This window comes from Canis lupus, chromosome 2 (assembly GCF_003254725.2).
Source record: "Canis lupus dingo isolate Sandy chromosome 2, ASM325472v2, whole genome shotgun sequence".
Lineage (NCBI taxonomy): Eukaryota > Metazoa > Chordata > Mammalia > Carnivora > Canidae > Canis > Canis lupus.
The window spans coordinates 40,899,754-40,925,637 of NC_064244.1; the positions used below are offsets into that span (position 1 = coordinate 40,899,754).

General features: G+C 35.6%; 1 protein-coding gene across 2 annotated transcripts in view; it reads left to right on the forward strand.

Annotated features, from left to right (window-relative positions):
- Positions 1 to 25,884, forward strand: part of SPINK5 (serine peptidase inhibitor Kazal type 5) — an 80,154-nt gene that overhangs the window by 12,119 nt on the left and 42,151 nt on the right. For both annotated transcript variants that reach the window (XM_025447838.3, XM_035713712.2), the window contains exons 5-10: positions 12,798 to 12,925; positions 14,926 to 14,989; positions 15,864 to 15,991; positions 17,479 to 17,545; positions 21,187 to 21,314; positions 23,987 to 24,074. In XM_025447838.3, the coding sequence (XP_025303623.1) occupies positions 12,798 to 12,925; positions 14,926 to 14,989; positions 15,864 to 15,991; positions 17,479 to 17,545; positions 21,187 to 21,314; positions 23,987 to 24,074 (603 nt within the window). The remainder of the gene's footprint in view (positions 1 to 12,797; positions 12,926 to 14,925; positions 14,990 to 15,863; positions 15,992 to 17,478; positions 17,546 to 21,186; positions 21,315 to 23,986; positions 24,075 to 25,884) is intronic.

Genomic DNA, 25,884 nt, shown 5'->3' on the forward strand with positions numbered 1-25,884 from the left:
AGTGGCCTGAATTTGTAGCATGGTTGAGGCAAGCATATTTCTGGCTGAGTCTTCATACATGGGCAGCAGAGAGCAAAGAGGGACCAAGCAATTCACAAAGTTTTAGCTGACCATAAGACTGTGCACAAGCACTTAGAAAACACACATGAAGCATCTCTTTCTGCCCATAGGTCCTGTCCTCGTGCTTTAATAAAACCACCTTTTTTGAAAAGCAAGCACAAATGAAAACAATCCCAGTGGAAAGTAAATGCTGGGCTAGATGTAAATATATCCAGAATTTTGAGTGCCCTACCCAGTATATACAGGCCTAACTGCAGGCAGTGGAAGCTTTACTAGCCTGAGGTGTTTGAGCAAAAACTGTGTCTAATTGTTGGCCAAGTGCTATAAATATTTCCATAGCAGACAACACTGATAGCTGCACACTATGGGATAGCAAGATATCAGAGAGTTAGCCCAGCCAAAGATGCAAGTAAGCAATAAAATAAGTAAGCAAATAAGCAAAAAAAAATTTGTTTAGTGAAATCATTATCCAAAATTTCCAACCAACCTTCAACAAAAATTATGAAACATGAAAAGTCAATGGAAGGTATAACCCATACTCAGAGGGAAAGAAAAGTCAATGGAAACTATCTAAGTGCCTCTGGATGTTAGATTTCACAGACTTGAAGCAGCTGTTTTAAAAATGTTCAAATATGAAAGAAAACCATATTTGAATCATTAAAGGAAAGTATAATAACAATGAGTAAACAAATAGAAATTTTCAGTAAATAGAGATGGACATAGACAAAGATATATATTTCAAATAGAAATTCTGGAGTTGACAAGCATAACTCAAATAAAAAATTCATTAGAGACGTTCAAAAGTAGCTTTGGGGTTGCATAAGCAAGAATTAGTAAATTTGTAGAAAGATCAATAAACATTAACAATAGAAGTAGAGAAAAAATATTGATGAAAAATGGAGTCAGGTCTCTGAGGTGGCAAGCATGCCAAAACATATGCAATAGAAATACCAAAAATAAAGGAGAGAAAAAATAGACAGAAAAACTCTTTCAAGAAATAATGGCCTAAAATGTATCATTTGATTTTAAAAAATTACTCATTATATTCAAGAATTTCAGCAAGTCCCAAATAGGATAAATATAAAGAGATCAAAACTTAGGCCTATCACAGTCAAAATGTTGAAATCAAGAGGAAAAAAAAAAGTAAAATGACACATTCTATATAACGGTTACAGTTAATGACTGGCTTCTCATCTAAAATAATGAAGGCCAGGGATCCCTGGGTGACGCAGTGGTTTGGCGCCTGCCTTTGGCCCAGGGCGCGATCCTGGAGACCCGGGATCTAGTCCCAAGTCGGGCTCCCGGTGCATGGAGCCTGCTTCTCCCTCTGCCTGTGTCTCTGCCTCTCTCTCTCTCTCTCTCTGTGTGACTATCATAGATAAATAAAAATTTTAAAAAAATAATGAAGGCCAGAAGACAATGGAAAGGCATGCTTAAAGTACTGAAAGAAAAAAAAATGTTTATCAATATTCTATATCCACCAAAATTAATCTATAAAGTTAAGTTGAATAAAGATATTTCCAAATCAATGAAAAATGAGAAAATTTTTTGCCTTCAGACCTGTCTTACAAGTAATAGTAAGAGTAGTCCTTTAGTGGAAAGGAAATTACTTCTGGCTGGTAACTTGGATTTACAGAAAGAAATGAAAAGCATTAGAAATGGTAAATCTATGTGTTAATATGAACTACTTTATATATTTCCCTTATTTTCACCTCGTTTCTTTCATTTTAAAAAAAAAAACTTTTTAAAGATTTACTTTTCAAGTAATCTCTACACCTGACATGGGGCTTGAAGTCATGACTCCAAGATCAAGAGTCACATGCTCTACTGACTGGGCCAGCCAGGTGCCCCTCACCTAGTTTCTTTTAAATATATAATATTATATAAAGCAAGATAACTGTAGCACAAAGGGGAATAAAGGAAATAGAGCTGTGTTGGGGCAAAGCTTCTATATTTTACCAGAATTGTATATTAATCTGTAATAGCTTGTGATAAATTAGGAGGCATATTGCAATTGCTAGAGTAACTGGCAAGAAAATGACATATATAATAAATATATAAAATCAACAGAAGAATTAAAAAGACACACTAGAAATATTTAACCAAAAAGAAGGCAGCGGTGGAGGAATAAAGAAGTAAAAAAGGATAAGAGCACATTGAAAACAGAAACATAGCAAATCTAAATATAACTATATCAATAATTATACTAAATGTAAATGATTTACACATTCCAATCAAAAAGTGGAGATTGTTGTAAGATAAACAAAGCAATTCTAAACTATCTCCAATCTCCAATAGATCCTCCTTAAATCCAAAGACACAAGGAGTATGAAATGATAAATGATACTACCATGCCAAATATAAAATGAGAGAGGAGGATTTGCTACATTACCATCTGACAAAATAGATATTAAGACAAATAATATTACTGGAGACAAATAGGGACATTTTTATAATTTAAAAGTATTAATACATCAGGAGATATAACAATCATAAATATATATGCTCCTTCTAACAGAGGCTCAAAATATATGAGACTAGATATGCTATAATTAAATGAAGAAATAGATAATTCAACAATAATAGTTAGAAATTTTAATACTCTGCTTTTAAAAATTGACTGGACAACTAGACAAAATATCATCAAAGATATAGAATACTTGAATAACACTAGGAACTGACTGAAATATAAAATGTTTCCCCAATGACATTATTTTTAAGGAACAATGAAACATTCTACAACATAACTAAATATTAGGATATAAAATATATTTTAATGAATTAAAAGAATTAAAATTTGAAAAATAGAATTGAATAGAAAATCAACAAGAGGAAGAAATTAAGGAAATACCCAAATATTTGGACAGTAAACAGCATACTTCTAAATAACTGATGGATAAAAGAAATAATCTTGAGAGAAATCAGAATATAATTTGAACTGAATAAAAACACAAAACACAATTCAAGAAATGAGTTTAGCTAAAGCATCGCATAGGGATCCCTGGGTGGCGCAGCGGTTTGGCGCCTGCCTTTGGCCCAGGGTGCGATCTTGGAGATCCGGGATCGAATCCCACGTCAGGCTCTCAGTGCATGGAGCCTGCTTCTCCCTCTGCCTATGTCTCTGCCTCTCCCTCTCTCTCTCTGTGACTATCATAAATAAATAAGAATTAAAAGAAAATAAATAAAGCATCGCATAGTGCTTTAAATGCCTAAGTCAGAGAAGAAGAAAGGTCACAAATTAATAATCATAACTTCTACGTTAAGAAACTTAGAAAAAGACAAGCAGGAGGAGCATAATAAAGATTACAGGCAGAAATCAATAAAATACAAAACATTAAGACAACGGAAAGTTAATAAACCAAATATTGGTTCTTTCAGAAGATTAACAAAGCTGACAAACCTTTAGACAAATTGACCTTAAAAAAAAGTGAGAGAGCAAAGACAAAAATTACCAAAATAGGGAATGAAATATAAAATATTAGTGTATACCCTAGAGAAATTATAAGGATTATAGTAGAATATTATGAATAAATTTGTGACAAAAAAAGTTAATAACTGACATGAAATGGAAAAATTCCTAGAAATACATGAATTACTAAAAAATGACCCAGAAGAAATAGAAAATCAAAATAGATGTATAGCAAGTAAACAAATTCAATCCATGATTAAGTCAAAGAAAGACTCCCCACCAAATATTGAAAGAAGAAATAATATTAATCTTTTATAGACTCATTCAGGAAATAGAAGTAACAGTTACCAGGCAGTATTATTTTGATACAAAATGCAAAGGAAGATACCACAACAGAAGACTACTGACAAATATTACTCTAAACATATAGAAAAATGGTTAACAAAATATTAGCAAACAGAATACACAACAACAACAAAAAAAGATAAAACCATGACCAAGTGGGAATTATTCTAGGAAAGAAAGGTTGGTTTAACAATAGAAAATCCAATACACCATACTGATAAAGGGTAAAACTACATCATTATTTCAATAGATGCAGAAAAGGCATTTAACAAAATCCAACACTCATTCAGTATAAAAACGCTCTCTGCCTCTCTTTTCTTTTCTCTTTTCTCTCTCTCTCTCTCTCTCTCTCTCTCTCTTCACACACACACACACACACACGCAAATGCACAAAACTACCAATAGATAAAACTTTCTCAGCTGATAAAGGACATCTATGATAAAGCTATAGCGAACATCATACTTAATGGTTGGGGAGTGAATATTTTTACCTTAAGATTGGGAAGAAAGCAAAGATGATTGCTCTCACCACTTTTATCCAATACACCACTTCTATGCAACCTTGAACTGGAGGGTTAGCCAATATAATAAGGCAAAATTTCTTAATTAATTAAAGACATTCTGCTTGGAAGGAAAGTAATTGCTTTTCATTGCAGGGACAAGATACTATGTATAGAAAATCCTAATTATCCATGAAAAGAAACTAGAACTAATAGATGAGTTCAGTAAGATTTCAGTATACAAACCAATAATTCAGACTCAGTTGTATTTCTGTATACTAGCAATGAACAACCCAAAAAAATTTTTTTAAAGATTTTATTTATTTATTCATGAGAGACACAGAGAGAGAGAGGCAGAGAGAGAAGCAGGCTCCATGCAGGGAGCCTGATGTGGGACTGAATCCCGGGACTCTAGTATCATGTCCTGGGCCAAAGGCAGACGCTCAACCACTGAGCCACCCAGGCATCCCTGAACAATCCAAAAATTATTATCAAGATAGCAATTCTCCCAAAATAATCTATAAACTCAACATAGTCCCACAAAAATCCTGGCAGACTTTTTCCAGTAGAAATTGACAAGCTGATTTTAATATTTATATAGGAATGATGGGACACCTAACAGTAACTGACTTCAAAATGTGTTTATAACACATGGTGCAGTGTGTTATTAGTGCAAGGACAGGCATAAAAATCAGTGCAGTGGAATAGAATTGATATTCTTTAGATTTATGGTCAAATATTTGACAGACTTGCCAAGATAAACAAATGCTTGGAAAATTTAATATCCATAAAAATAAACTTAGATTCTTCTATCATACACAAAAATTAACTCAGAATGGATTATTAAGAACCATAGCTATAACCTTTCTGGACTAAAACATAACAGAATAAATTAATGAATTTGAATTAGAGTTTTTAGATATGAAACCAGAAGCATGATCCATAAACACAAAATTAACAAGTTGCACTTCATCAAAATTACAAGCATACTTCATTTTATTGCACTTTGCTTTATTGTGCTTCTCAGATGTGTTTCACAAATTGAAAATTTGTGGCAGTCCTGCGTCAAACAAGTCTATTGATACCATTTTTCCAATAGCAGTTGCTCACTTCATATCTCTGTGTCACGTTGTGGTAATTCTCATAATATTTCAAAATTTCATTATTATAATTTGTTGTGGTTATCTGTGATCAGTGATCTTCAATGGGAAAGTACAATGAGATTAGTGTTTTTGTGGCTGCTATTGCAACATCCATTCTGCAGCCCATGGATCAAGGAGTAATTTTGACTTTTAAGTCTTATTGTTTAAGAATATACTGTGTTAGGCTCTAGCTGCTATAGACAGCAATTTCTCTGATGGCTTTAGGCAAAGTAAATCGAAAACCTCCAGAAAGGATTCACTGTTCTAGATGTTATTATGAACATTCATGATTCATAGGAAAAGGTCAAGATATAGCATCAATATAAACAGGAGTTTAGAAGTTGATTCCAACCTTCATGGATGACTTTGAGGGATTTAGGACTTCAGCAGAGGAAGCAACTGCAGGTGTGGTGGAAATATTAAGAGAACTAGAACTAAAAGTGGGATATGAGTGTGACTCAATTGCTGCAATCTCATGATAATACTTGAAGGTATGAGGAGTCACTTTAAAAAAAATTATTCATTTATTGGAGAGAGTGAAAGAGTGTGGTGAGGAGGTGCAGAGGGAGATGTGGAGGCCAACACGAGGCTCCATCCCATAAACCTGAGATCATGACCTGAGCCAGAACCAAGAGTCAGGCACTTAACCAACTGAACCACCTAGGCACCCCAATGTGTCACTTTTTATGCAAGCAAAGAAAGTGGTCTCTTGAGCTGGAATCTATTTCTGGTGAACATGCTGTGAAGATTGTTGAAATGACAACCAAAGATTTAGAGTATTCCATAACTTATTTGATAAAGCAGTGGCAGGATTTAAGAAGATTGACTCCAATTTTGAAGGAAGTTCTGGTGTGCATAAAATGCAGTCAAACGGCATTACATACCACAGGGAAGTCATTTATAAAAGGAAGAGTTCAGTGCTGTGGCGCGCTTCATGGTTGTCTTGCTTTAAGAAATTGCAATAGCCACGCCAGCATTCAGCTACCACCACCCTGATCAGTGAGCAGCCATCAACATCAAGACAAGACCTTTGACCAGCAAAAAAAAAAAAAAAAAAGTATCTTTTAATTAAAGTGTGTACATTGTGTTTTCTAGACATAATGCTATTGCACCCTTAATAGACCACAGCATAGGGGCACCTGGGTGGCTTAGTGGTTGAGCGTCTGCCTTTGGCTCAGGACATGCTCCTGGAGTTCTAGATCAAGTCCTGCATCAGGCTTGCTGCAGGGAGCCTGCCTCTCCCTCTGCCTGTGTCTCTGCCTTTCTCTCTGTGTCTCTCATGAATAAATAAATAAAATCTTTAAAAAAAAATAGAATACAGTATAGTGTAAACTTAACTTTTGCATGTGCTAGAAAACTAAAAAATTCATTTGACTTGCCTTATTGCAATATTTGCCTGTTGTGGTGGTCTGGAACCAAACTGCAATGTCTCCAAAGTGTGCCTGCACAAACATTTTGACTTGAAATGAAATCATTGAGACAATAGAAAAGCAAGTATGGACGGGGAGAACATAGTCATAGAGGAGGTGAAACTCTTCTATCAACAATGTATAAGGAACTCTCACAACTAAATTGTAAGAAAACAACTCCATTAACAAACAACTCCAGCTATTGCACTAAAAGCATCTTAAATGGCTAGTGAGCACTTAAAAAGATGTTTTACATTATTATTATGTAGGAAAATGCATATTAAAATCACAGTGACGGGCAGCCCAGGGCAGCGGTTTAGTGCTGCCTGCAGCCCAGGGCGTGATCCTGGAGGCCCTGGATCGAGTCCGACATCAGGCTCTCTGTATGATGCCTGCTTCTCTCTCTGCCTCTCTCTCTGTCTCTATGAATAAATAAATAAAATCTTAAAAAAAAATCACAGTGAGGTGCCATTACACATCCACAAGAATGGCTGTAATGATAAAGACAGAAAATACAAAATGTCGTTACGGTTGTGGACAAACTGGAAACACAGATGGCAGGAAGGTTCACTTAAGAGTATAACTAAGTTGGAAGACAGTTTGGCTACTTCTTAAGAAGTGAAACATAAATTTACTATATGACCTAGCAAATTTGGTCCTAGGAATCAACCTCATTGAAATGAAAACATAATGTCTATACAAAGCCATGCATGTGAATATATTCATAACAGCAATCTTTTCATAATCCAAAATGAAATAATCTAAATGTCTGAATTCCATTGGTGATGAATAAACAAAATGAACTACATTTATAGAATGAAGTATTATTCAGAAATAAAAGGAAAGCGGGATCCCTGGATGGCGCAGCGGTTTGGCGCCTGCCTTTGGCCCAGGGCGCAATCCTGGAGACCCGGGATCGAATCCCACGTCGGGCTCCTGGTGCATGGAGCCTGCTTCTCCCTCTGCCTATGTCTCTGCCTCTCTCTCTCTCTCTCTCTCTCTGTGTGACTATCATAAATAAATAAATAAACAAATAAATAAATAAAAGGAAAGTACCACTGATACTGTGAATGACATGGATGAACCTCAGAAACATTATGCAAAGTGAAAGAAACCAAAATCAAACAACTGCATATTTATGATTCCATTTATAAGAAGTATCCAGAAAAGGTAAATTTATAGTCAGAAAATTCTGTAGTTACCCAAGGCTAGCGCTGGGAACTGGGAAAACTCTTAGGGTGATGGAAATATTCTAAAACTGGGTTATGGTCATGGTTGTAAAACACCATAAATTTACCCAAAAAATCATTGAATTGTACACTTAAAATTTGTGAATTTTATGGTATGTAAGTAAAACCCCAATAGAACTGTCTGCAATTGTTTTTCAGATCATGTACTTTTTCCATTTTTGGAATAACTTGTAAATTATCATTACTCAATACAAGTTTTCCTTTTTTCTTAACAGTTTAGAAAAATGGATTTTAAAGCTATTAGGACTTGGGCATTTTGGGAAGGGAATATCTCAGACCAGTATATCAATTAGACTAATGCTTATTGGTCTGTTCAGCTTTTCTTATTAAGCCACTGTAGGTATTTTACACTTTTTTCTGGTAGACACATCCCCATTTTGGTTTTCAGATGTTTCAGCATCTGGATACTCATAATACATCCTTATTGTATGTATATCTCAATGTTTGTACAGTTATTTTCAATGATCATTGCATGTATTTTTATTTCCATCTTCTCTCTTATCAATAATCATAGAAATCTGAATATCAGCTTTTTTGTTAATCTTCTATTGTTTTGTTATCCGTGTCTTATTCCTGTTTATGTTTGTTCTGATGCACATTTTATAACAGATTGAGAAATACTTCATTTAAAAATTTTAACTTTTAAGATTCCATGACAAGGGGATGTGTAGATATTAATGATCATCTATCCCAAGATTTGCGCTTGAAGTATTTCCAATTGTTACTCTTTGCCAAACATTCCTTAATTTTCCTCCATTCCAAGTAATACATTCTTTGATTTTAAAATATAATTATTTTGTCTATTTTAAATTAATTTTATTTTTATTGAATTTTGGGCAGAGAACATAGACCATACATCAATCCTTTGGAATTTCCCAAATGTTTCCTATGCCTTGGAAAAAAATGGTTATTTGCCATTTCTTGATGGTGGTAGTTTGATGTAAAAATCTAAAGGCATCTTAATTTTTTCTACTTGATCTATCAATTTCTGAGAAGTATGTGCTAAAATCTGTAAGTCCAGTTACTGATTTATATAATTCTATCACTTTTTTTGGTTGTAGTCTGACAGAGGTAGAGCCTGTATTATTAAGTGAATAATGCTCAGTGATTATTATGCCTTCATGTTCTGTTTTTCCTTTTACTTTAAATAGTGTCCTTTGTCACTTATGATGCATTTTGGACTGAATTCTATAATTTGAGTATTAATATTACTACATCTGCCTTCTTACTCATTTTTACCTTGTATCTTATCCTATTGTTTTAATATCTGTGTGGTTTTTAATTTTAACTTTTATCATCCATACCTGGTTTGATTCTGTTTAAAATCCAGCCACAAATTGTATTTTAATTTATGTGTTTAGTCCATTTACAATTTATTTCTGTTGTACTGTGACTTGGTTCTTCTAATTTTTCATATTTTCAGATATCAGACTTTTAAAAAATTATTTTAAAAGTAGTTTCTTCTTTCCAGATTTTCTCTGATGAGGAGTTAAAGGTTGCATATCTATTTTTGCTCTTATTATGAGTACCCTTAACCAAATATCTATATTTATAATTATTTATCATCATTATTGCTAATGTCTTTGTTTATTGCTAATATCTATATCTTCTCCCCTAATATATGTTAACCTGCTCTCATTTGGTTAAAATTCCCTAAACTCCTTCAATTTGTTATTGACCAGATTCTATCTTTGAGTTATTATGGGTATTTCTTGATTTCTCTTGTTTTTTATTAATTCTAGAAATGTACCCTATTTCTTCAAATATTTTTCCTATATATATTTGTCTCCTTGGGACCTCTGATTCTATTCACCAGGTTCTTTAAATTTTCTCTTCTATTTTAAATGCATTTTCCTTTATCATTGCCTTCTCTGGGAGTTTCTGGATCTAATCTTCTGGTTCACAAATTCATTAGGTATTTGTACCTATGCTACTTTCATTCTTTATATTGTTTTATTTATTACCATTTAAATATTTTCCATGTCTAAAACTTCCACTTTTTTCCCATTATATCTTTTTCTGTTGTTTCATATTGCCGTTTTTTTTCTCTCCCTAAAGCATAGTTACACTCTTGAAAAATTATTTTTCTATGCATTCTTATAATTCTGCTTCAACCGATACTGAATATTACATTACCATATTTCTTTTATGTTGTTGTGTTCCTCACATATACAGATATTTCTACCCTAAGATTCCATAATAGCTTTAGTTATTTTTTTCTGCTGACAGTGAGTGAGATGGTATTTAAGGCTCTGCCTCTCCTGGTTAGTGTAAGGACAGGAAAAGGGATAAAGCCTAGATCAGAACTGGAGCCAGTGTTGTGCCTCCAGTTCATTGCCACTCCACCAGGTGGGGAATCCAGCTGTAAGCTCTCAGAAACTGCTAGCATTAAGAAGAGGTGTTTTCTGTAGCTTGTGACCTACCAGCCTTGGAGTGTAGAGGGAGGAGGAGGTGGAGTAGTAAATACCCACACCTGTAGTCATCACCTCACAGCTGGCTTTTGACCTGGCCTGTCATCGTCCTGCCAACACCTGTGCCCTAGTAAGCTGCTGTTGCTTTTGCTGGTGAAGGGGGATAGCAGTGATGTCCCAAGGTAATAAAATCAATCCATATCACCCATGCCTCTGTAGTTTCTCCAGAAATGACCTTAGAGAGAAAACCAGCAGCTCTCCTGCTTTTTCCTTATGCTTCAGCCACACTTCTTTGTGCCCCCTTAAACACCTTAAACAGGATAATCTAGTTCTTGTCACAAATCCTTTGCAACTGGGGATCCCTGGGTGGCTCAGCGGTTTGGCGCCTGCCTTCTTGGAGCCTGCCTTCCGCCAGGTCATGATCCTGGAGTCCTGGGATCAAGTCCCACGTCAGGCTCCCTGCGTGGAGCCTGCTTTTCCCTCTGCCTCTCTCTCTGTGTCTCTCATGAATGGATAAGTAAATCTTTAGAAAACAAACAAAGAAACAAAACACACAAAAAACCAAGTCCTTTGCAATTGCAGTTCTCTATGCCTGTAATGTCCTTTCTTCAGATCTTTAGTGGCTGACTTCTCCTCATTAATCACATTTCACCTCAAATGTTACCTTTACAGAGAGATCTTTCTTGATACTGTATTTAAATAGCCACCCTTCTAGTTATCGTTCAATATTTTAAATAGCATTTATTATACTTTAAAATTATCATATTTATGGCCTTTATCTTCTTATTAGAATGTAAGTTCCTTAAAGCATATATTCCTTTTTTTGTTTGTTGGTTTTTGCTGTGGCAGAGTCTTAGTCTAGTAGAAGCCCAGAGCCTTGTAAAATATATAGTGGATTTTGAGAAACAAATGAACAACCGAACAAATGAAATCACACACATAGCCATTACTTAATCCTGTTTTCACTCTATTTTAACTTCTTCCCAAACATATGAGATGAATAGTGGTATATGCTCCATCGCTTTTCTTTTTCTCTTTTAAATTCTTTTTCCTTTTTTGTCTTTTGGAAGTACTCCTCAATGTAAACTTTTGGTTCACAAACTCATTATATACTTGTATCGATTGTTCTTTTATTCTTTGTATTGTTTGACATACTAGGCCACTGGTCTCTATTCTAAGCGTTCCATATCTATATTTAAAATATTTTTGTTAGGACAATAACATCAAAATTTTATTTTGTCATGTGATATAATAACTAAATAATTCTCCATTTTCATTCTTTGCTTTTAGGTAGTAATTAAATTCAAGTTAAGTCTAGGACTTCTTTAGTTAGCTCATGTCACAATAGTGTTGCCAAATAAGGGTTCAAAAGTATTCATTTGATCCTCAGCACAAATCACTAGTATAGATGGGATGTAAATTTCCATTTGTCAGATATTGAAAGTGGGGTTCAAAGAGGTGGAGTGAGTGGGTGGCAGATAGGAGAATCAAACCCTAGTCTCCAGTTACCACTGAGTGTAGTTGTTTTCCTCACCATACTGGTATGTTTCTGAGTATGTGTCATATTATTAGAACTGAGAGTTGGGGATTTTCCGTCATCCTCAAAACATGTTTCATTTTATTGGCTTGTTAGTGAGGAAAATGTTTAAATAAGAACAGCAACAATAATAGCTATAAATGGTTATGATATGCTATTCTAAATGCTGTGCATGTATTCGTACCCTGAGACCTCTTTAAAATGCTGAGAGGTTAGTAATATTGTACACATTTTGCAAATAAGGACACCAAAACAGAGGGGTTAAGAAACTCCCACATCACACAGCCAGTATGTGACAGAGTTAGAATTATGAACAATTCAATCTGGCTCCTGATCAGTACCCTAATCCATAATAATAAAAACTCGATTGCAGCTTATTTTTTACCAAGAGCTTTCATACCCATTATCTACGGGACCTCATTACCACTCTGCAGAGAAGGCAGGCAGGATTTGACAAACAGTATGCTGAGTTTCAGAAAGGTGACTTGGCCTACCTCATCCAGATAACAAGTGACCAAAATCAAGTAGAAATTCTTTCTCCTAAAATCTAATTGTATCTCTGTTCTTGGGCTATGTTTTATTATTAATGATGTTATTCGTGCACTACAGTCTCCTCAATCTGTTTTGTTCTCAGTAAGTTATATTGTTGTAGGTTTAAAATATTAACCTATTTAAGTATCTAAGGAATATTTTATCTCTTATATTTTGATGTTCCTTGGTAATATCTCTTGCAGTTGAATTGCGATGATTTCAGGAAAGGAGAGAGAAATGGAGATTTTATCTGTACTTTCGAAAATGCAGCCGTTTGTGGCACAGATGGGAAAACGTATAGCAACAAATGTGCACTGTGTGCTGAGAATGCGTGAGTATCTGCAGCGGGCTTTCTCCCCAAAGCATGCTCTCTGTATAATTACATGACACATTTTTTTCTTACAGTCTAATATTTTAAGATTATTTATTTATTTATTTGAGAGAGAGAGTATGAGCAGGGGAAGGGGCAAATGGAGAGGGAGAAGCAGGCTCCCTGCTGAGCAGGGGAGGTGGATGGCGGGGCTAGACCCCAGGACCCTGAGATCACCACCTGAGCCAAAGGCAGACACTTAACCAACTGAGTCATGCAGGTGCCCCTACAGGCTTTGGAATATCAATTCATTTTGTGGGAATGAGCCATTAGTAAATTATTAGGACCACTCCTTTTATAATTCTTAAGGAAAAAATGGGTAATGCCTTACTTTATATTTTACAAAGCACTTCTGTGGGCAGTTTATCAGATAGTTGTCAGTGTCTCTGTGAAGTAGACATACATCTGATATATCTAAATCTATATATCTATCTACATGCACAATAAGCACACATCTATGTATATATACTCACTTATACACACATACATCCATACGCATACAGACATCTATTTCTGTCTATCTATCTAGGAGTATATCTTTTTTCACAGATAATTGTTTAATCATCAAATGATTTTTTTACTAAGTGCCTGATAATTTATAATAGTAGAGTAGATATTGGAACTTTTAATATTGAGCTTCTTTCCATTTATCTGACCTCTGTCACATGGCTAAAGCATCTCACTGTCCAATATTTTGTCCCCATTTGATTCTTTCTCCACCTTCAAAGCTAAGTTTGGTTGTCAGCGGTCTTCTATCAGCAAGATAGCATACCTGCTTCACAGATTCTGGCTTGTGGCATCAGTCTTGAATAGTCTGCTCTTCAGTTTTTGCAAATATAAATACAACCAGTGCTTAAAGCTGATAAAAGATGTTATAAATATTCAGTCTTCAAGGTTCTACAAACTTTATCTCTCCTTGTAATAACTATCTTTACCAAAACACAACTGAATTAAATCATTCTGATGCCTTGTATTATTGCATTTTCAGAGATTCACTCTGAAATTATGCCTTTACCTCTCACCAGTGATCAACATAAATGGAAAGCACAAATAAACATAGGAAGAACAGATAGGTTTTATTAGATAGTATTTTGTAATATTATTATGAACACATTGAACATGTAATTACTACTATGTTTTATGTGGGGGATCCTGTGATAGATTCTTTAAATCTCTTCAGGTCTAAGTTTCTCACCCTAATTTCTGGTGTATTTCTTTCATTATGTAGTGAGAAACATACTGCACATTGTGTTTCTTCCTTAACTTTGTCTACTAGGAGATACTGCAGTAACATTGGGATTCAATTTTTTTTGTTTCCTTCAGATGATATCTTTTGATATAAATTTTTTCATATCACTCTTAGTGACTTCATTTTCCTTTTTTTTTAATGTTATACAAAGACTGTGGTTTTAAGCTGCCTTACCTTTTAAAAAGTAGGAAGTGTATTATGGTTCTGTTTTCAGATAGAGATAAAGCTCAATTAGACTGAATAAACTTAATTCTTAGGACTTTAGGTACTTTCCATGACAACTAAAATATATCAGTCAGCATAGCCCAAACAAAGAATAGTTTAGTGGGATGTTAGGTCCTATAAACTTGAATTCATATATTTGAAATAACATCATCAACAGGATAGTTCTTTGGGGACATCTGATATCTGGTTACAAGGTGTACTTTTTCCTTCTCTTATACGGATCCTCCCTAGATGCAGGAAAGAAAATTGTAGAAAAAATTTTTACAGGTCTGACTCTTGTTAACCCTCCAACGTGATTCTATTTCTTCAACTCCAAGTTATAAACATAGGCTCTCATTAGAAACAGTAAGTAAAAAAAAAAAAAGAATGCAAGGTGACACCTGTTTTCAAGGGCAAAGGACAATCATAATACAATGAAAACAAATTATTTTTTGAATGGTAAGAAGTTCTGTGATACTAAACTGTGTCTACTTACTTTCAATTCCAGTAAATCCAGGTCTCAAGTTGGCATAAAAAGTGAAGGGGAATGTGAGACCAATAATCCAGAGCAGGTGAGGACAAGTGTCAAAATAGTGGGAGACCTTGGGCGGCTGACTTTAGAGAGAAAGAAGGTACCCCCCTCTTCCTTCTTTGGTGGAGTGTTAGGAAGGAAACAACTCTTGCTCTATTTGAAATGGGTCACTGCTTGTTTAGATGAAAAGCAGTTGATAGTTCCTGAAACTGGAGCAGGTTACTTTGGTAGTTAGACTTCTCAGCTCTATTTCTGCTTTCAATGAAAAAAAGAAATAAGTCAATCAATCAATCAAAAGGAAACTACACTTGTAGAAGAAAGGGCATTACGCTTCAGTCGCTTAATCTGAATTGAAACCCTAGCACTGTCACTTGCTGTCGGGAGACCTTGGGCAAATTACTTACCCATACTGTACCAGGGTTTCCATATCTAAAAATGAAATTTGAATTAAATAGCTTTTTCCTATGCTAACATTCTGTGCCCCTGTGATGATAGGAAAAAAAAAAAATGTCACACTTGATTTTTTCTAGCTGAATGTTCTCCTACGTCAAAGTTTGGTGCCCTTTCTATGCTCCTAGAGCACCTACCAGGAGAGTTAGCACATCATATTTTAAGTCTCTTTGTGTCATCAAGTACATTGTGAGCAAATTGAATGCAAGGACTGTGTTCTGCCTTAGTTCTAGCACATATTAGGGTATCTCTGTTTACTAATAAATGAATAAGTAAATGAGCACCATACAAAACCACTTGAATTATGCAATACTTAATAAGCTACCTCTAGGCATCTGTCACTGCTCTAGGTGGGTAATGTGCATTGGGCAGAGAAGCATTGAGTACTATAAAATTTCTGAAAACAGTGTGGAAAGCACTACAATCAGGATGGTGAATGTTAAGTTCTTTTCCCTGTTCCTCAGGATGTATGTAGTGCTTTTCGACCTTATGTGAAGGATGGAAGACTTGTATGCACGAGGGAAAATGATCCAGTCCTTGGCTCTGATGGAAAAACACATGGCAATAAGTGTGCCATGTGTGCCGAGCTTTTGTAAGTATTATCATCCCCAAGCAGACCAAGTAGGTGGACTTGATGAGGATGCACTTGGTGATATCCTGAGAACTGCTCCACAGAGATACAGTCCTTTTCATGAAACATACAATTCTTTGTCTTCACAAGTTGAAATAGTCCTTGCTTTCTGAGTGGCTTCTTTTTAGTTCTTTCATTTGCTAGAATTTCTTAAAAGGCATAGATAAGGTGATTATGTTAATTATTAAATTCAAAACGCTTAATATGCTTAATTACAATGATAGGACAATGCATGGTGTTTTATAAGGTACAGTATTTTAAAATTTAGAAAACACTTTCCTAGAATAATCTAGTTTGGTCTTTTGATGTGCATTGCTTCATTTGAATGTGTATAGAGATTCTTACTAAAAGAGACAGTCTAATTTAAATTAATAATAATAACAATAATGTCATGTGGCTGCCTTCATTATGAATATAAAAGGTGAAAAAAATGAATATAAAAGGTGGAACTTTAGGAAAGGGAAGAATAGGGTTAACTTTCTCTGAGTGCCTGTCATCTTGAGTACTGAGGCTGCAATGTGGAGAAGATCCAATGAGTCTTTAATATTCTGGCAGTTAAACAAGGTATAGACTCTCTAATCTGTATGTCAGCAGGCTTTAAAGTGCTCCAGTTATATCCATGGATTTTTAAAATCAAGACAGAGAAAGATTTAACAGATCAATAAATTTCAAACCTGCCTTTGAAAATTACAGTGTGCTGGTTAGAGAATTCAAGGGCAGGTCCTATCAGGTTTACAAAACAGTGATTATATCTGGTTTCCAGACAGGAAATAAGCCTAATTTCTACTTTCTTATCTAGAAGACATGTGCCTATAGTGTTCCAACCTGCCCCAGTTCTGTGACTTTCTGTTTGTTTTCATGCACTAGCTAAAAAAGAGAATTTGACCTCTTGGTTTAACTCTTGGTTTCATCCTCTGTAGAACTAATAATGCCTGTCTCTGGGATGAGAATGTAATTAGGTAACAGATATGAGAGGATTTAGAAGCTCAGTTCAATGTGGCTTTTTTTTTTTATTTTAACAGCGGTGATTTTACATGAAGGCAAACAAACACTTTACAAGGTATAGAAAAGGTTTGCATAAGGGTGTGGACGGCAATACCTCAAATGCTCAGTTTGGTTTCACCCTTGTCACAGCGTTGTGTTAAAAAGCTCTTGGTTCTGCCAGTTAAAGGGAATTTTCCGGACAATCTTCTGTTTGTCAATCAAGGAGTCACACCCATCTACTCTTAGAGTACAAAGCTTCTAATTGACTGTCAGTGAGTCAGTTTCACACCCTTCCTTATCTTTGGCAATTTTCTGGCTAGAATTCAAGACAGGGAAAAGGCTGTGTCATGTAAATCGATTGGTTTCACAAGTTATGGCCAAGGATAGGAAAGTGCCTAGCACAGAATTGGACACCAAAAATATGATTGAGCCATAAACTGACCAGCTGTTCTCTTTCTTAACAGCTTAAAAGAAGCTCAAGAAAATGCCAAGAGAGCAAGTGAAGCCAGAATTCGAAGAAGTGCCAAAAACGTAAATTACTCACCGACATATTTTGGTCTTGTGGCCAAAGCGTTAACAAAATTAGGCTTGAATCTTTGAGGAATTCAATAATGTCATTGTCCTTAATTTTTACGATAAATTGTTTCCCTCAATTTCAAACTTTCCAGGTTGACTATTTCAGGTATACTAATCATTAGATTTAAATATAAAATTACATTTCCTAACTAAAGCTCAAAATATGCTATTTTTAAGAAAAAAGGAAAGAAAATGTAAATCAGGAAATATGCAAATTTAATTCTGCTTAATTTCCACCGGATTTCTCTGGCTTAGTGTAGATTAATTTTGCTTTGAATATTTTTTAATGTAACATTAAAAAATTAGACATGAATAACTTTAAAATAATTCTAGAGTCTTTTAAACAATGTATCCACTGGTGCATTTTATGTCTGATCCCATTGATACAAAATGGAGTAATTCATTTTTCCATTACGGTTATTGCATTCAGTGATGCTTGCATTTATAAAGATCTTGCTTCTGTTTAAACAAAAATATCAAAACAGATATTGAGATTGGTTTTCAAAGTACCCTTAAAATGAAGTTTTTTCAAATTGTTATGCAATTTAATTGTTTAGTATAAAAAATTATTCCTTTAGGTGATTGAATAAACATTGCAGGTCATACAGTTTGGATTTCCTAAATCACCAACCCTACTTTCACTGAAAGTGATAGCAGTTACTTTGCTAAATGACTAGCTTTTTGTTGAGAAGTCAGAGCAACTTAGTTTTACCCATAGTTTTGTTATGCTCTGGTTGTGTGAAACTGACCAAATCATCTCTTCTTTCTGGGCCTCAATTTCTTTGTCCCAAATTAAGAAGGTTGGATAAACGATCTCAATTTTACTTTCTTGTTGAAACGTGAGTCCACACGCTGTACCCTCTTGTGCTAATACAAGTGTAGAGGACTCTTTTGGGCAATGGGCTTGAAAAACAGAAACTTGATCAAGGCAAAAGGACCCACAGTAATCCCCTGGCTGAATATGAACAGGCCCATAGGTGGTCACCTCAAAAGATCCATCAGCCCTAACTAACCAAAGGGCTCCTTATACCCAGACATACATACCAAAAAGGAGAATTCCATACATTCCCATGCCTACTTACCTTCCCCCTTTAAATACAGCCCCCACCCACTGCCTCATAGCAGACAGCCTTTCCTTTGCTATCCTTCCTACCCTTCTTTGTGGTGTATTCGCCAAACTTTTCTTTTGTTCTGCCTTCTTTCACTGCCTGCACCACCAGCCCCCACTCGATCCAGAATGCCTCACATTTGGGGACCCCTATTCCGTTGGGAGAAACTCTACAACAAGTATACTATTTTTGTGGATGATGGGCATATGTTTTCCTAAGGAGAGACACAGGTCCAGTTTTTGATAGTCAAGGACTGAACTTCTACTTCATAATGCTATTCAATCAAGCAAATTTCCCACCCTAAATAGGGAGTCCAACGGAGTTTGAATGAAGAAACATGGAGCATTCAGGCATCACTAATTTGTTCAACAATAACTAAGATTTGGAAAGCAATTCTTTTGGAGGTTCAACTTCAGTCCAAAACTTTGGCATCATTTTGTAATATTAAGCATCTTACTACTCTATAAACACAGACAGTTCTTTTCCATTATCTATCATCAGATCTTATTTATTTTTCCCTCTTTTTCTCTGTGGCTAGGGTCATTGTTTTGGTGGGATTGCTGGACAGGACTGTGTTGAACACGACTGCTTTATAGTGATGATGGCTCAATATCTGCCCCATAATTAACCTGTCTTTGTCTTGCTCACAAAAGCTTTTCTTCAGAATCTCCTTGCATGAATCACAACTTATAAACTGACATTATCATTGTTTCTTTTATGGGAACCATTGAACAGTAATTTTATTACCATGCTATGATTATCAGGGATTGTCTTCTGTGTCTTTATTCCTAGATTATTACAACCAGGAAGTTTGGAGCACACCCATTGCTCCTCCAAAAACAAATATCTTCCTATTAGGAGTCTTATTAGGATTCTTTTTAAAAGTGTCCTAATGAACTATCAGTTATTATTTAAAAAATTGAGAATACGACATCTTTCTAGAAAAGGCCCTAAAGAGCATCTATACAAAAACTTCATTGTATAGGTGATAAGACTGAGGTCTCTAAGGTGATGGGCCTTTGCTGTGACCTCCCAGGGAGTTAGAGGCAACGTTTAGCTGCTCAGCTCTTCCAGCTTCAAAGCATACTCTTTTTTTTTTTTTTTAAGATTTTATTTATTTATTCATGAGAGACAGAGACACAGGCAGAGGGAGAAGAAGGCTGCATGCAGGGAGCCCGATGTGGGACTCGATCCTGGAACTCCAGGATCACACCCTGAGCTGAAGGCAGACACTTAACCACTGAGCCACCTAAGCATCCCTCAAACCATACTCTTTATGCTTTTTTTTTTTTTTCTTGGCTGAAATGGGAAGTTGAAAAAGGCTTAGAGAAGCATTTTTTTGTAGGCTTTGTTTTGTATGTTATGTAGTAATATAAGCTATCACAAAACATGTTTCTTGACATAGAGATTCCTAAATTTAGAGTAATTTGGGATAGATATAGATATAAATATGGATGTAAATATGAAGTATAGCCTTCAATTCAAATAGAAGAATTTTCCAAACAGAGAAAAACCTGAAAGTACTGAATCAAAGCATTGGGAAATCTGGGTACAAACCTTTCTTGGGTTATTTGGGAAAGTCACAGCCTTTTAAATTTAAATTTCAATTTTAGTCTTGGTATTTGACCTTTCTCCAGTGGGGAGTAAAGGAAAATTAGACTCTCTCTGTGCTTCCTACCTACTATGTTAGAAATGGAAATCCATAAATGAGGCAGAGCACATAAAAATGAACATCAGTACAGGAGGCCATACATTCACAGAGAGGACGATGGATGCCACCTTATTAACTTTCCTTGCAAACCAGATAGGATTATTCTTGATTTGACCCACATTAAATAATATTTAAGCATCTCATCTTATAGATCCCCTATTCTGCTTTGTTGGCAACTTTTTTATTTTGTCTTGGCAGCTCCATTTTGTTATCTCTCTCCTGAAAGACCTTTTATTTTTTTTATAATCCTTTATTCATAAATTTGGAAGTTAAGAGCTATCTAGTTTTAGGAGATATTTGCTTAGTCTTATTCTTTATAAGGTTCTTCTACCCTTAAAAAAAAAAAAAGCTTATTTATTTATTTATTTATTTATTTATTTATTTATTTATGAGACAGAGTATGCAGGAGCAGGGGGAGGGGTAGAGGGAGAGGAAGGGAGAGAAGCAGACTCCCTGCTGAGTGCAGAGCCCAGTAGAGGCTCCATTTCAAGATACTGACATCATGACCTGAGCCAAACCAAGAGTCAGTGACTTAACTGACTGAGCCACCCAGGTGCCTCACTGCTCTTTTTTCTTTTAATAAATATACCACATAGTAGAAACATGTACCAAGTAATTTCATAACATAATTACTATTTCTTATTAATTCTCATTAATATGTTATATGTTTACCCATACCTTCTAGACACAACATTCTTTGACTATAAATCCATGACATGCATTTTCTATGTTAAAGAGTAGAAAAGTGCTAAATGTAATTACTTATCATTTTGCAGGATTTTTGTAAAGAATATGAAACCCAAGTGAGGAATGGAAGACTTTACTGTACACGGGAGAGTGACCCAATTCGTGGCCCTGATGGCAGGATGCATGGCAATAAATGCGCCTTGTGTGCTGAAATTTTGTGAGTATAGATGTGGTTTTCTTTGGAGTAATTGGATGGGTAAAGTGGAGCTTGATGGGAATGACGAATAAGAACAATGTTGAGATGCAGCTTTGTTGTTGAAAATTTTTGAGCAATTTGCTGTCCTCTAAAATCATGATATCACTTAGTAAGTAGATCCTAGTGATGTGTGTCTGTTTCTGAGTACAGATGGATTCTTTTTTTTTTTTTGATTTTTTATTGGTGTTCAATTTACTAACATACAGAATAACCCCCAGTGCCCGTCACCCATTCACTCCCACCCCCCGCCCTCCTCCCCTTCCACCACCCCTAGTTCGTTTCCCAGAGTTAGCAGTCTTTACGTTCTGTCTCCCTTTCTGATATTTCCCACACACTTCTTCTCCCTTCCCTTATATTCCCCTTCACTATTATTTATATTCCCCAAATGAATGAGAACATATAATGTTTGTCCTTCTCTGACTGACTTACTTCACTCAGCATAATACCCTCCAGTTCCATCCACGTTGAAGCAAATGGTGGGTATTTGTCATTTCTAATAGCTGAGTAATATTCCATTGTATACATAAACCACATCTTCTTTATCCATTCATCTTTCGTTGGACACCGAGGCTCCTTCCACAGTTTGGCTATCGTGGCCATTGCTGCTATAAACATCGGGGTGCAGGTGTCTCGGCGTTTCACTGCATCTGTATCTTTGGGATAAATCCCCAATAGTGCAATTGCTGGGTCGTAGGGCAGGTCTATTTTTAACACTTTGAGGAACCTCCACACAGTTTTCCAGAGTGGCTGCACCAGTTCACATTCCTACCAACAGTGTAAGAGGGTTCCCTTTTCTCCGCATCCCCTCCAACATTTGTTGTTTCCTGCCTTGTTAATTTGCCCCATTCTCACTGGTGTGAGGTGGTATCTCATTGTGGTTTTGATTTGTATTTCCCTGATGACAAGCGATGCAGAGCATTTTCTCATATGCATGTTGGCCATGTCTATGTCTTCCTCTGTGAGATTTCTCTTCATGTCTTTTGCCCATTTCATGATTGGATTGTTTGTTTCTTTGGTGTTGAGTTTAATAAGTTCTTTATAGATCTTGGAAACTAGCCCTTTATCTGATATGTCATTTGCAAATATCTTCTCCCATTCTGTAGGTTGTCTTTGAGTTTTGTTGACTGTGTCCTTTGCTGTGCAAAAGCTTCTTATCTTGATGAAGTCCCAATAGTTCATTTTTGCTTTTGTTTCTTTTGCCTTCGTGGATGTATCTTGCAAGAAGTTACTGTGGCCGAGTTCAAAAAGGGTGTTGCCTGTGTTCTTCTCTAGGATTTTGATGGAATCTTGTCTCACATTTAGATCTTTCATCCATTTTGAGTTTATCTTTGTGTATGGTGAAAGAGAGTGGTCTAGTTTCATTCTTCTGCATGTGGATGTCCAATTTTCCCAGCACCATTTATTGAAGAGACTGTCTTTCTTCCAATGGATAGTCTTTCCTCCTTTATTGAATATTAGTTTACAGATGGATTCTATTTTCCAGTGAGAAGACTGGATTTCAGCATACTTCTTAATATTTCCTCCCAACACCTCTGTAAGCCTTTTTACAAGACAGTCTATACAGAATGAGGGTGAAAGCAGGTACCAAGACTTTGGCCGTTTTCCTGTAGTAATTATCCCAGTGTGACAGAATAGATGTCGATGCCCACAAAAACTTCATGTTTATATGTGACTTGGATTAACTTTATCTTTTCATCTCAGGCATCTGAAGGAGGTGGGGGGGTGGGGAGAAGAAGGGCAAATCCCACAGCATATAAATTATGGCATTTATGAAGATGTCTCAGACAAGGTCCCATCCTTTTTTCAGATCCTTGAACTCTCTAAGCCCTTTCCTTTAAACTGGCCTACTGCCAGTTTGTCTCACTCTTGGCCAGCTAATGTCTCTACTGTGGCATTTCAAAATTACCCTTCTTTTGGATAAGATCTCCTGAAATTCCTAATTGAAATAGATTTTTATAACTCTTAATCATTTTATTTCATAGCAATCATCACAGCTGGTAATAATGTATTTATTTCTATGACTATTTGTTGACTAGCTTCTGAGTTCTGAGAACATAGGATATGGGTCTGTTTTATATGCCACTATAGCACCAGGCCAACACTTGACAAAAAGTAGTTACAAGCCAAATGTTGAGTAAATGTATGAATGAAGATCCTTCCTCTCAAGAAGCTTAAAGTTAAATAGCAGAAATAAGCCATGGACACACACACACACAGAGACACACACACGCACACACATTACAAGATAGAGTGAGAACTATCCCTTAAGAAAATATTCAGGTATGAAAGTACAATAACAGATATATAGTTCTCTTCCACTTTGAGGTCTAGAATGTCTTCTTAAAGAAGGTAGAATTTAAGCTGAGGAGATTTAAAAGAAGACAAGATGACAAAAAAAGTCATTGCGGTGAGAGGAAGGGCAAACATGAAGACAAAATAAAAGGGATTCTTTGGAGAAAGAGTGAAGATTTCAACCTAATAAGGAGCCATAAGATGATTGGAACGTGTTTATTCTAGAACTCAAGAATACGTGGCTATTCTTATTCTTCCACCTGCACCTAAATGACTATTTTATAACGTGAGGATTTGAAGCATCTGTATTCATGTATTTATTTTTGTTTTTTTTTTCCCAGTAAACAGCTTTTTTCAGAAGAAAAAAATAAAGCACATGAAAATCTGAAAAAGACTGAAGAAAAAGTCAAGGTTAAGAGAGAAATTGAGGTGAAGACTAGTTTGATCAATTTAGTTCTGACTTTTGTGGTGTATGTGTGCATTTTACTCTAACATGCATTTTCAGTATTGGTTTGTTTTTCCTCCATTATTGATGGATTTTCTGGAAAGTTATTTATCATTATTATTTCATAAGATTTAGATGAATAATTATAACACTACAATTTCTAGCTCCAAATAGCTGTATTTGGAGCTAACCATTATTAGAATTGTTTTTAAATGAAGATAACATATCAAAGCATTATCTGAATTCGAAGTTTAATTTGTGTGGTAGTTGTTTTGGAGGTCTTCAATGTAACATTTTAGTCTGCTTCCTTTAAAATCATACCATATTCTACTTTCTAAGCATCTCTTAACTATTCATTTGTCTTTTTCTCTCCTACTACCCATTTAGTTTATGTATCTACTAGATTTCCTTTGCACTGATGCGTTAGCATCCTGCCTGGTCTCTATGCCTTGCGCCAACATCTTCCTCAATCCTCAAGATTCAATTCACTTTCCACATTGCTTTTATAGAGTGGGAAATATTTCCACAACTCAGTGGCCATATGAAAAGCTAACATTTGAAGGTATCCTAGAGGATATTTGGACCATTTCATTCTATGAATAAACCCTATTTAACTTATTTTTTACAGTGAGTTAGCCCACCTTCTGTAGTATGGAGTTCACAGTTTCATAAAACAGCCTACTTCATTAGTTCCCCCTTCTACTTTCATGTGATTGCATCCTATTGTCTAAGCCTCACTTTCAACTGATTTTTTTCCCTCAATCCTTTAATTTTAGTTCTCAAATCAAAACAATCCTTTTATCTTTCCAGTTTCTTCCTTCCTCTTTGTCTCTCTTCTTCTCTTCCCTTGCTTCTACCTCCCTATCTCCCTTCCTCCCTCCCTTTCCATATTTTTTCTATAGTTTCTCAAACTTCAGTCTCCAATCACTCAAATCCTCACAAATCTGTCTGGGTGGTCTTTCTAAAATACAGATTTGCTTATGATCTTCTCTTCTCTATATATTCTCTCTATATATTTATCATTTTCTAATTTCCTAAGAATAGAGTCCAAATCCCTTTCAAAGTTCAGTGATCTAGTTTTGACTTATCTTCATGGTCTCCTTTTTAACCACTTCCCAAACCTTCCTCTCTTTACCCAGCTGATTCTTTATTCTGGGCAATAATAGATTATCTCAAGATAACGTAGTTTTTTATGGCCCTCTATCTTTGCATATATGTCATAATTGGTCTTGGAGGACCTATTTGCCACACGGTTTACCTGGACACATCCTAGAGTTATATAACTCAGCTATAAACCCTTCTCTGTACTTCCATGAGTCACTCTTCCCTTTGTGTTGTATCCATTTAACTCAGACCTGTGTCATATCTCTTAGCTTTTTGCCGTTCCTTGTCATTCCCACTGGAGTAGAAATCACATTTATATTTATACCCCCTTAATACATTTGTTGAATACTTAAATGGGTGAATATTACACCAAGGGAAGTATCACAAAATTTCAGGATGATCCTAAATCCTGAAAGTTTTATTTTTTTCTTTAGTTCCTCTTCTCTGATATCTTTAATTAGCAGCATCTAAAATGTATAAACAGAAGGCATGTGGGTGGCTCAGTTGGTAAAGTATCTGACTCTTGACTTTGGCTTAGGTCATGACCTCAGGGTCATGAGATCGAGTCTCGTGTCAGGCTCCATGCTCAACATGGAGATTCTCACTCTCCCTCTCCCTTTGCCCCTCCCCCCTGCTCACTCTCTCTCTCACACACACACACTCTCTCTCTCAAATAAATAAATAAAATCT